General features: G+C 54.2%; 1 protein-coding gene across 1 annotated transcript; it reads right to left on the reverse strand.

The window, feature by feature from the left end:
* Positions 1–953: 953 nt before the first annotated feature.
* Positions 954–7,070, reverse strand: TCTE1 (t-complex-associated-testis-expressed 1). Its single transcript, XM_035559012.1, has 4 exons — positions 6,890–7,070; positions 4,862–5,430; positions 3,377–3,826; positions 954–1,454 (listed from the first exon to the last, which is right to left on the reverse strand). The coding sequence occupies exons 1-4, from the start codon at positions 7,068–7,070 to the stop codon at positions 1,278–1,280; spliced, it is 1,377 nt and encodes a 458-aa protein (XP_035414905.1). The 3' UTR covers positions 954–1,277.
* Positions 7,071–12,808: the final 5,738 nt, after the last annotated feature.

Here is a 12,808-nt window from a genome sequence, read left to right on the forward strand (position 1 = left end):
TCAGGTGTGTCATTCAGTGGAAATATTTTGTAAATGCAAACAAAAAGAAACAAATCTTTTCAATACCTCGGTCTCGAGGGTGGGAAACAAGGCGTTGGAGATGCCCGGGTGGGAAGGACTGGCAGTGGCTGCCACTGGCTATATTTTCTTGCAGACGTAGCCCCTGGAAGCATCTGTGAGTGGTTTGGAAGGGGGCTACCCTGATCTGCAAGGGCTTTGGGGTGACCCACACGGGCATCCCTCATGTGGCTGCTGCTGCCAGTGACAGCCTCGTGCTCGACCCTTTCTGATCCATCAAGCGGGTGGCTGTGGGTGGCAGAGCCACCGGTGTCCGTGTCCGTCAGGCAGAGCAAGGCACAAGCGGGTAGGTGGCGAACAAATTCTTTTGTGAGCACTGGGAACAGTTTTTACTTTTCAGCTATGTCAATATGATCTAGCTCTCTCCGTCTCTCTCTATATGTACAAACAGTATATCACAATGTTGCCTTTTTTGTTGGAAATATCAAAGTACAAAGATTGTAAACCAAATCGGTGTAATAAAAGTTTCAGATGATTCACGGAGGCGGCTGTCAGCGGTGGGTCTGTGGGCACGGGTCGTGGTCAGAGCTGGGAGAGAGCCGGAGCCCCCGCGCTGCTCCAAGGGCAGGGGCTGACAGGGGGGAAAGGCAGCCATAAGGGGAGTGTTTTACTCAAAAATGCAAATAAAACCAAGCCTCTGAAGGACAGGCTGACTTCCCAAGGAGCGCTAAAGCACTGCTGATCCTAGCACTAAAGCGCTGCGAGTGGATGCCATTCTGCAGCAAATTAAGGATGACAAACGGCATCCTAGGACGAGGCTTTGGACAAAGCAAGATATTTAGAACCACAGGAGGCTGAGCAGGTGAGTGTCTTTGGTACTGTCAGAGGCTGCCCCCCTTTCCTGTCACAGCAGAAGACCCTGCAGCCAGCTAAAGGCAGCCCCGGGCAGCGGCTGTACCGTGGTGTCCACCATGCGACCTTTTCTCTCAGCTCCAGGCAATGCTGCCTGTTCGGGGGGAGCAGAACGCCTCTGCACGGAGACACACTGGTGCTTTGATCCCTGGGGGGCAGCAGGGATGTGTGGGCAGCTGGGGAAGCAGCCCCAGAGCCATCCCCTGGGGGTGCAGGGGCTGCATTGCCGACCCCAGGTGCTCTGCTGGAAGCCCTCCTGCCCCCACTTGTGCAAGGGGAGGTTTGTCGGCCCAGATCCCACGCGGGGAGCAAAACTGGTACCTGGGGAGCTTTCTGCAGCTTCCTGGTCAGAGGGGCCCGGCTGGCGGCTGCGGCTGAGGTCCCAGCCGGGCGGCGTGCCGGTTGGCCCACAGCATCTGCCCGATGAGGAACTCGCTCTCCTGGCCCACCTCTGCCAGGCGGAGGTCGAACTCGGTCAGCGTCTTGTTGCCCGCCAGCCCTTCCAGCAGCTGCTTGCCACCGTCCTGCAGCGGGTTGAAGAAAGGAGCCCAAGAGTGAGTGAGGCTTCACCCAAGCCTGAAACGTTGCTCCCAAGAGAAGGACAGGGAAGGAGCGTAACCTTATGCAGCGCTCAGCGATACGACACATGCTAATGACTCCCTCTGGGTATCGTGTCAGGAGTCCTCAAGCTCAGGCTGGTTAATGGCACGGACGGAGAGGATAACCTGCGAGGAGTCTCTGCTCTACCCTGTCCCCCCGTCCCCAGCTCCCTGCTGGGTGGGGACACGTGGCAGTGCGACTAGGTGCACTGTTCCTCATCCTGCTCGGTGCCATTTCCATGGCACGGATGGATTTTGTGGGGAGAACATCTCATGCAGCTCAAGTCCAGCCTGTATGGGGTCAGACAATGCAATGTAGAGAACTTTAGGGAGGCAGCTTGCCTTGGTACATTTCCTGCCCTTGCCTGAAATATGGTCTTTAGGGATACAACAATTTGGCATTTTTTCCCACAGCTCTTCTCTTTCATGTACCCAACGCACGTCCCGACCCCATCGCCTCCATCCAGGCAGCCCCCTCTCCCCAGCACCCTGCCTGTTAGACCTCTTGCTAAAAAGGACAAAATGTGAGAAAGGAGAGGAACCTATTTTTAAAGGGGTACAGAGGATTTGATGCATCCCTAGCAAACACCTCCATTTTCCCATATGCAAAACAAAGACGAAAACAGCAGCCCACTTCCTGGGGTGCTACAGAGCTTCACAAACGGGTACCAGGAGAGCTCATCAGATGGAAAATGCTAAGCACAAAGGTTATTATTTACTAAGCAAAAATCCTGCTATCCTTTCCAACACTTGTCCCCTTGTATCGTTACACTCAGATGGTTATCCATGTCCAGAACCATAAAAATGAGGACTCACAAAAGGCTTTCTGCCATCAAATCCTTTTAAAACCGTTGTCAAACATATTGATGCCAATATTCCTGCCAGCAGGGACAGCTGGTCTTGCTGTCTCTTTATTGTGACAGTGAGAAAAATTGAGGCAGCACAGAAAGTTTAAAAGCCAGCATGATTGCATTTAGCTGTCTAGTTTCAGATTTCTAAAGCTCTTTTTTAATCAGCAGAAGAGAAGTGGTCTGCTTTGTGGGCATGTTGCACACTGCAGCTCTTAGGGATGCACTAAGATTTGTGGATGCTTCTCTGCCTAGAAAATGTGAGCCTGTGGCTCAGGAGCCACAAAGAAGCATCCAGACGTGACACTTTTGACCTACCACACCACACCAGAGCTGCGGGGTGAATTAAAGGAGCTCAACAACAGAGCCAATTTTCTAACAATCTCCTCATGACGGACAGGAGAGATTCTGGGGAGGGCAAAAACTGCCTGTGTGCCGCTGTATGACAGATGGCACAGCAGATCCGAAGTACAGAGGATATGAATAAGGCCCTCGTCTTATGCTACCTATCATTTTTATCTACTCCCACGTGGGTAAAGTGGCTGTGATTTCCCCAGGCATACTCCCTGGATTTCAGTCTCCTGTGGGGAAAATCCCTCTCTGCCCAGAAGCCTGGAAGCCAGCATCTGCCTGAGAGCCCCGTGAGAAGAGCTAGACATGAGTGAGATAAAAGTGTGTGTGTCCCCACAGAAGAAGATGTTCTCCTTTTTGCTGTCTGCTGTAGTCTCTTCACTCTTGCAGCTGATTGTTATCCCAGCAAGGTTGAAATGTGGGGGATGCCTCTGCCCTGTGGCTTTGAGGCGGACCAGGCTCAGCGTCTCCTTTACAACTGAACCACACGATCACAGGATGCCTGAGGTGGGAAGGGACCTCCGGAGGTCACCTGCTCCAACCCCCTGCTCAAGCAGAGACACCAAGGGCAGGTTGGGACCGTGTCCCAGCATCAAACCTCACAACCATGCAGGCTGTCCAGCTGCAGGGAGCGGGGGTTTCTCTTACCGGCCCTATGTGGTTGCACGACAAGTTGATGCACGTCAGGGTGGCATTCTGAGCAAGGACCTGGGAGAACAGCACAGCGCTTGGCTCCGACAGCATGTTACTGCCCAGGTGGATGGACTTCAGGGTGGTGTTGGCCAGCAGGGCACGGCCCATCGCCTCCCCGCCCTCGTCCTCCAGGTAGTTGAGGCGCAGATTCAGGGAGGTCAGGGTGCAGTTCTGAGCCAGGGCCTGGGCGAGGGCCTGAGCCCCCGCGTGATGGATCTTGTTGTTACACAGATCCAGGGTTTCTAATTTGCTGCGGTTGATCAGCTTGCCGACAGCTTGTGTCCCCGTGTCCCCAATGAGGTTGTGGGACAAGTTCAGCTCCACCAAGGAGGGGTGATCCAGCAAGCTGCGGACCAGCAGCCTGGTCTTGTCGTCATCCACGTTGCTGCGTGTCAGCTTGAAAACCTGTGGGGTAAAGGACAGGGACACTGAAACTGGTGCTTTGGACAGAGCTTTGCACAAGGTCTCTAGCCTGTGGCTCACCAGAGATGAGATTCATCTCCCTTTGCTTTAGACGCCTTTAGCCAGTGGGCTAAAGTAGGTGTTTGTATTGTGGAGAGGGCAGGACACGACACTGAGGTCCCCTGCCTGTCCCAGGGTTCATCTCTTGGAAACTCCCATTCCTCTCGTCTGACTCTGTGGGATCTCTAACACATAGGGCAAAATTAAATGAAAGAAAGCTGTCCAAATTTCTGCAGGGACTAATAGCTAAATTCACCCCCAATCACAATCGGATTGTCCAGACAAGCACATGCACTGGTGGTAACCCACAGTGCTCTTCCTTAAGTGCAAGGCTCTGTGTGGCCAGGGCACCTCAATAGCCATGTGAGAGGTGATTTCCCTTCTGGAAGCCACGCAGAAAAAGATTTCCTAAAGCATGTCAATTTGGAGAGAGTGTTCGGCCAGGTCGCTCTGGTGAGTGATGCCTGTTGGCGTTTGGGAGAGGCTAAATATCTGCACTGCAATTGTCAAAGAACTAAGGGTTTTGTTAGCACCCAGAAAGAAAAAGCCCCCTCACTCTATGTGAATATTTCCCCATGCTCTTCCTGGAGGTCTCTAGGGTATGTCAAGATTTATTTACTGAGCCAAAACCTGTCCCTGTGAAAAACCCTCTGGCTTTCTCCTCTCTTCTCTCCCAGAACCACATACAGAATTAAAGCAGGAGTGTTGCTTTCTCTTGGGCTACAGGGAACAAGTTTTGAGGGAGCAAATATGGTTTTCACCCTCTGGCAATGTCTTCTACCAAGAGCATAAACAGAAAGAGATGCTCAGCAGTAGGCCAGTGAGTTAACCTCTCTTCACTTGGCCAGACAGGAACTTGCAAAGGGAAGGATGCTGCCAGCAAGGAAAACTGAGCCTAGGGTTTCTCCCCCTCCTCCCCCTCCAAAGGGAATCTGAAGATCGAGCTGAGGAAGAAAGATTTATTTTGGGATACATTACCTTCAATTTGTGACACTTCTTCACGGCACCAGCCAGGTTGCAGCAGTCCTGGTAGGTGAACTTAAAGAGGTTCCACTCGAAGTTCATGCCGCAGTCCTTCACACCATAAGTAAGATGAAGCTCTTCAAGGTAAGGGAGCGCAGTAACGAGGGCTCCCAGGTCGTAGTGATGCATGTGGACCTCGCCAAGCCCCAGATCACTCCCTGAATCAGAGATGTCATCTGCCTCCTCCTTTGGATCCACCTTCAGCGGCGGCAGGAACTGGTCAACCTCCAGTTTCCGCACATAGTCTTTGCAGAGCGGGATGAGCTCCAGAACCTGGTTGGGGTCCGTGGTGTTGGGGACAAAACTTTTCAGGATGTTCTCCAGGTGACGTTCAAAGAACATCCGTTTCCAGCTGCCCCCATAGCTGGAGATGTCACACACTTGCCAGCGCTCAGTGCAGTACCGCTTCCAGTAGTCCTCATCACTTACTAGGTTGGCAGTGACCGCGAGCGGAAGGCCAGTGGGGAGCCTGTCCAGCACCTTCCTTTGGTGCTCAGGCAGGAGACGGTCTAAAATAGGGTTCTCTGGAGGGAAAGGAGAGGAGGAGAGGTTGGTCTGGGTTGTAGGAAGTCGGGCTGGCCCTGTGGTTCTGCCCAGACCCCCAGCTGCTGATACTGGCTCCCCTCTCCCTTGCTATCAGCTGGTGCAGGGAGCTAAGCAAGCAGAAAATGACTCATTTTTGTGTAGGATTTCTAACTTTTATAACAAAGCATCAGCGTAATTGGGTTTACCCTCATAATATTTGGGAACTGCACCAGAAACTTGGCTCCTGGTTTAAATTTGGTTTTAATGCGGTTGATATTCAGAGCAGGACTTCTGCTGCCAACAGAGCTGCGCCAGGCTTACAGTGACGGAAGAACTTGGCTTGCCAGTTGCTGAATTTTCTCCCTTTGGTTCCTAAACATATTAAAGGATATTTGAGAACTGAGTTACCTGCATGCTTTTCATGCAAGTCCTCATGCCTTTTTATTTGAAGCCAGGTGTCTGTCTTACCCATGTGCCTATCTGCACATAGGGAATCAGATTTTGAGGCACGAAATGGGGTTAGTCTTATATTTTCTCTCTCTCTGTGGCATTCCCTCCCTAAGGACACCCAGAGTCCTACCACAGGCTCCTCCTAGAGTCTCTTCTCCATGTCCCACAGCTGGCACTGCAGGACTTTCTCTGCAAAGTCCCACAGCACAACCAGCTGTGGGACAGGTACCGGCAGAAGCAGGATAGCTTCTCTCTGGATCGCATTTGGCATTGGACTGACTGATCAGGCTGGTAGGACCATGAGGTCTCTGAGCTCGGCCCCCCCAGGCACCACACTGTTTTACAGCCCCCGTGTGGACACATCCTTGGGCCTACCTTTGGGCTTTGCTGCTGCTCCGCTGAGTGACGGCTAGGCCCTTTCTCTCCCCCTCCCAGCCCGTTCCCAGATGAGATGTACTTTTTCTATTTTACTATGCTTCACCCGTCCACCTGCTTCAAAAGCACATTCCCTGCCTGAGGGTGTAGCCTGTCACATTGCCACCAAAAGCTGTGGAGGAAGCCTGAAGCCGTGAGCACCACGTGTGTTCGGAGGCTCCTGGGAGCAGGGCCCGTTTCTGCATCCCTTGCAGAGCACTCGGCATGACAGGGACTCCATCCCTGTGCTGGGAAACAGGCCCGTGTGTGACCCACAAGAAGGGACCAGAGACCTCGTAGCCCTGCTCGCAGCTGAGGGGAGCGAGGCCAGCAGAGCATGGAAGGAAGAAGAAAATATGGGACATGGATAGGACAGCCGTGTCCTGGGTGGCAGCCTGGAGGGCGAAAGCCATCCCAGGAGCAGGCAAGTACATACTTAGCAACTAAACATTTTGTCTAACTAGCTGCCTGGGGAGATATTTCCCCCACTGCTCCTTTGGGCTGGGTACCACACTGCGCCTTTCGGCTGCCTCTGTGCCTTGCTGGCCCTCTGCTCCCACACACCCTGGGTGAGAAGCTCTCCCTTCCGCTTACGGGTGAAATTGTGGATGATGTGCTGGAGGCAGAGCTCGGTGAGCCGGGGGACGGCGGCGAGGTACCACTCGGGGTCCTCGATGATGCGGTGTACGCAGAAGGAGTCGGCGGTGAGCCTGCACTGGGAGCGCCGCAGCGAGGGAACGGGCCTGCTCCTGCCAGCAGCCACCGCCCGCTGCATCCCGCTCACCAGCCACGTCTCCTTCACGGGAAGCACGAGGGAAATTGCTCGAGGTCAGGAGAAGGCCACCACGTTTTCCACCTGGGCTGCCTGAAAGAGAAAAAGGCAACCTTGGAAAGAGACCGGCTGTAAGGGTGCCCCGCTCACACAGCTCTTCTGTCATGCAGTTTTCCCCTGCCCTTCTTCCGCTTCCTCTGCTGGCACTGGAGGCACTGCAGCAAAGCAACTCTTATTTACCCTTATCTTCATACACTGCCTTGCACAAAGAGGTCTCTAAACACTACATGTAATAAACAGATAATAGGGTGGTGTTAATTCAGTGTGCTGTTGAAGAGGATGGACAGGAATTGATAGCTCACTGTCTTTTCCAATAAAATAAATAGACGAAGCTGGCAGGAGCTGGATTTAAAACAAAGGAAAAAGGTGGTTCTTCACGCCGCCTACGGTTAAGCTGGGGAATTCCTTGCTGCAGGATGCTGCGGATGCTAACAGCCTGTGGAGGCTCCAGGACAAGTTCAGGGAAGAAAAACCCTTTGGAAATGATTCAATGCCCAGAAACAACGCCTGTCAGAGTCTGAAAATGGTTGGAGGTGGGAAAGTGCAGGTGGAAACAAACACATGTACTTGCATCTGTTTTCCACTCCTCTGGGGGAACCTGCTGCTGTCAGAGAGGGACACTGGGCCAGATCACCCCCCGGTTTGATCCAGTGTGCCTGCCCTCATGGCTCTTCACAGGCAGATGCTTACTATAAGTGCATTCATTTTCTTCTGCTTTGCTCAATTATTCTCCAGCTGAACTCCTTCCAAACATCCATTAACTGACGAGATGGGTCAGACCTGTCCAGACCCACACTAAGCAGATATGAGCTAAGAGAACCAGCCTGGACCAGAAGGCAGGATGCCCATCCCTATTAGCTCTGCAGAGCTTTCCCAGACCAAGTTTTCCCATTTGCTGCTTCCCACCCCAACCTCAGGAGCAGTGCCACAGTTAGCATGAGTCCCTCTTTCTCCGAAAGCTCTGTAAGGCTTTGTGAGCTTGCCTGCCTCTGCTCCTTCTCCTTCCAAAAGAGACGTGAGGAAGGGCCTGCAAAGGAACCTGCAAAAGGGGAAGAGAGATCTGCAAAATGCTGAGAGCTAGAGATCAGAAACAAAATGATCCACATTGTACTGCAGCAAATGTGTCAGCAAAGGCTTCTTCAAATACACTTGTAGCAGGTCCAGGAAGAGAGGAACCATTTCGGGACGAGAGTCAGGAGACGGGGTGAGGGAGAGAGCAGCAGCAGGGCATCCTCTGATGCAAAGCAGGAGGACACAGGTGCCAAGGGGAGCTGAATTTCCTGGCAGGCACTGCTACAAAGATGGCAAAAGCAAAAGCTGTAGAAAAAGGGAGCCTGGTCTGAAGAAGGGTGGGTGTGGGAGGAGAAGGAATGGACCACGTGCAAATGAGAGAGCTGGGAGTCCTTCCTCTGACCTCCTCAACCCAGCTGAAAACCCAGCTCATGGTGCTTGGCGGGCTTCAGCAGAAAGGCACAGCACAGCCAACACTGGCAGAGGAGAGGTGACTGGGAGAAATGCTTTCTCCTTGCTCAGCCCTTCATCCCATTCAAAAAGCATCTGTGTCACTCGTTCCCCCAGGCCACTCACAGCTAACTGGGGCTTCTGATGGCTTTTCTGACCATGGCTGCGTCCCCTCGCCTGGGCTGCAGGAGGCTCATCAAGCCCATCCTCATAGCTGGGATGCTGAGCATGTATTTAAACGGCAAACCAACATTTCACTTACACCTCCTCTGATGTGGAGATGGGACATCTGCTCAAACCTAAATTTCTCTGCTCTTTAGATTCACCCCAAAGCCTAGAGAGCCTGATCAGGAGTCGTGTGGGAAGCAGTGACCTCTGGCTGGTGCCTCCTACCGGCAGTGTGGCGGTCGATGATGTGTGGTGACAGTACAGACCGTGTTTACTGGAGAGTTTGTGGATGTGGGGGAAATTCATCCTGAGTACGGCTATGCCTGCAGCTGCAGTGGCATTCACCCCGAAGCTCAGGCCACACAAAAAGTGAGGAAGCTCTCACATCATTGCTGCAGCACTCTGAAAATGCTGGCTGTCCTGCAGGCGTCCCTGCCTCTGTGCTGTGGGCAGAGGGAGGAGATGTTGGCCAGGGGTCCTAGTGCTGGTGAAGGCTGCTGATGCCACCAGCACTGCTCCCTGGCATTAGGCTGATGCTAAAGATCCATTAGGGCAGCGTATCGCACACTGCCTCTCTGCAGTGGGCCTTAAGTAAAGAAAAAAAGAAAAAAAAAAAAAAAGGGATGCCAGACGAGGAATCTATTTAGCTTCAAGCACAATGAAATTTGTCTGTAAATGGATATCAGGCAGAATTAGGCCAGCCAGCCACTTGAGAAAATGGCTCATGTCGCCACCGCCCTCCAGCTGGTGCTGAGAGCCAACACCGCGGTCCTGGATGACCGTCAGCACGCCAGACCCCTGCCCCCTGAGGGGCTTCAGCGGCAGGAAAAGCCCTTTAGGGACCGAGCATCACCCCCGCACCCCCTGCGGCTGTCTCGCTCGCCTCACCCTGGGGACCCGGGAAGGCGTCTGCACTCCGGGAGGCACGGCACGCAGCCGGCTGCCTCCCAGCCCCCGGCCCCCTCCAGCCACATCGCCCAGCTCACACTGGTGGGGTCTCCGGGCATCACGGCCCCCCGAGCCCCTCACCTGCCACCCGCTGCCAGGGACACGGCCACTGTTGCCTGGTCACGGATGTGGATCCGGGGCAGCAGCGGCCACGGCTCCGGGGCGGGACTCTGGCACCCGGGTAACCCAAACACATCACCCCCAGCCCATCCGGCACCTCCGGGCGTCACCCGTGGGGATCCCACGCCGCGGTCACGCGTGGCGACCCCCGGGGAGGCCCCTGCAGCAACGGGGGGCACACGGTGCTGCTGGGACGGTCAGGTACCATAGCCACACGCGGGTGTTTTGCTGTTGCCCATTTGCATTCTACATCTCACCAGTAACAACTTGCCGAGGGTGTGCAGTCAGCTCCCGAAGCTGGTTTGCTTCCAGGCCCTAATTTTGGGGCAGTCACCTGCAGGCAGGTCACAGGGGGAGGAGGAGAGCAAATCCGGGAACTCCCCTGAGGGCAAGCAGACCTTGGTCCCTCTGCTTCACGCCCATCTCTCTCTTTTTTTTCCGCTCTTTTTCTCTCCTGCTAACAAGCCTCCTCTTGCAGAGTACGGCAAGGACCTGATCCCGAGCAAAACAGTGGCTGCACACATCGTACAAAGGGATGTAAACATGCCTCTCACTTTCCCCCTTCCTCAGACCCAAGCGTTTTGGTATTCGCCAGTAGCTTTCCAGGCTGAAATGCGACTTTTGCTCTTTCAAAATGCTGATGTGCTCGGCAGCGGGTACATCACAAGCCCAGCCAGCGCGTGCCCTGTGGGAGCACGCATAATGCTGTCGCCAGCTCTCGTGATATTCCTGCGAGTCCCCAGATAGCTGGCATTTTTGGGGAGCTGCACCGCCTCTCGGTTAAAATATATCTCCTGGTTGTGAAGAAGAGGTTACAAATGTGATCTGAGATTACCCCAAAGGCTTCACTACAAGACAGCAAATGGGAAGGCATTTGGATTAAAAAAAGAATCAAGATTTTGAGGCCTACTTCGTGACTTTCAGTGATGTGCAGCTAGACTTCAGCAGCAATGTAGGAGTGGCCTGATGCTGTCTCTCCAGCTCCAGAGAAGAGCGTGAGGCAGCCTGGGATTCTAGCTGGTGTTTAATCAAGGGGGGATGCCAGAGCCCTGGCAAAGCCCTTCCCAAAAGCTGGCCCCACACTAACCATTTTATTTCTGGGAGCACATCTTCAGGGCCTCTAAGATCTTGCTTTTGAAAAAAAAAAAATATCGCGGAGACGACATGGCCCAAGTATTGCAGTCAGTTGTGGAGCTGGATGCAAGCAGGTGTTGAATCATTTGCTGAAAACAAGCAGTGGTACCTTCAAAATGGCCGGGTTAACGTCTCCACATTTATTTCCAAGCACATAGACATTAGCATGCGCTTCCAGCAGGGTTTGCAGTGGTAGGCACTTCAGATGCCAGCTCAAATGCAGTTGGCTAAGTGTGGAGGGTAAAACACCCATCCCATTCCCATTCCCATTCCCATTCCCATTCCCCTCTTCGCATCTGGGATCACTGCCATTCCCGAGTGGCTACTACTCGGCAAGATGAGGACCCCGAGGAGCGGGGAGAAGCTCCAAAGCCCCTTCTCCAGGCCCCCCTCCTGTTGCCTTCTGCTAGAGAGCACTGCTAAAAAGCGGTCAGCACCTCCTGCAGCCCTGGGGGAAGCAGCAAAAGGATCAGGAGGAGGAAATAGCCCCTGCAAAGCCAGCGCTGAAGGGACGGGGAGCACGGCGTGCCCGCGTGCTGCCTCTCCTCCCAAAGCCTTCCGCTCTCCCCAGGTCCCAGCAGGAGCCGTGCAGCTGCTGACAGCTATTAATAGAGGTGTTGATCGTGGGTTCTGTCTCCTACCGCTCCCTGGGATGAGCACTAATTACCCTTCATTAGCCTGGATTTGGCTCCAGCTCCCACCTTCCAGCCCCCTGCCCGGTGCTCGCAGGGAGAGGCGGCAGCGCAGGAGCCAGCACGATGGGGAGCGGTGCCCAGCTCTCAGGGCATCCCGCAGCCTCGTCCCTGGGTGCTGAGGGCAGCGAGGAGTTTATCTCAGCCTGGCCTTTCAAATGTGCCCCAGGAGCCAAGCAGGCGGTGAGGTGAACGTCCCCACCAAAGCCTGAGGATGCTGGCGGGTGGGATGCTCTCTCTTTAAAATTAATGAAAGAAAGAAGGTGGGGAATAAATTATAAACAGCAGATCTGGTCTGCCCTTGTAGCTGGCGTCCCTACAACCACCCATCACACCCACGTCTGTGAGAAGGGGCATCCTTCCTCTGTGGCTGGTTTAAGGCCACCCCAGCGTGCACCTTGACTTGTCCCCCATCCCTGATGGGGCACAGCCCAGCTGCCGTGGGGATGGTGTCGGAGGGGTTAGTTGGGACACGACCTGCCCAACGGGGGGGCCTTTCATCCAGGTTACTTTAGCTCTGGTGCAGAGACAGTGCTGAAGGTTTTCCTTATCCACTGAGGCTGTGCCTCCCAGGAATCGCGTCTCAGGACAGTGGAGGCAAAGATGGATGGATGGCTGTTAAATATTTAAGGTGCATCCCAGACTCAGGCTCTGGGGCGGGACATCCTCAGCCCTGGTGCCTCTCTGGGATGCTTGGCCAGACTGCACTTTGCCAACCCCACCTCTGTGCCATGCTGCCCATCTGACCAGCTGTCTCGATAGCCAGCCAGATCCTCGCTTCTCCCCACAAAACTTGATGCATCCCTGCCTGGTCCAGCCAGCAGCTGGCAACTCACCGCTGTGGGGACCCCTTTCCTTCAGCAACCCTGATCCTGCCCCACTGGAACTCCCCAGGCTACACAGTTTAATCGGCTCTTCTTACATTTCAAGTACACTTTTCAGTTCAGATGCTTTCTTGCCTGAATCAGTAAAGCCTTCAGATGGGCAGGATCCGTGCCCAGGGCCCCAGCAGCTCCTGCTTGCAGCCCCCCCTCCTTCCCTCTCACCGAGATCTCTCCAGCGTCAGGCCAGAAGATTCAGGCCCCTCTGCCGACTCCCACTCAGCCCCTGGCATCGCATCCCAGTGCCAGATGGCAAACTAGCTCTGGCAGGAGCTGT

The sequence above is a fragment of the Cygnus atratus genome, chromosome 3 (genome assembly GCF_013377495.2).
Source record: "Cygnus atratus isolate AKBS03 ecotype Queensland, Australia chromosome 3, CAtr_DNAZoo_HiC_assembly, whole genome shotgun sequence".
In the NCBI taxonomy this organism is placed as follows: Eukaryota; Metazoa; Chordata; class Aves; order Anseriformes; family Anatidae; genus Cygnus; species Cygnus atratus.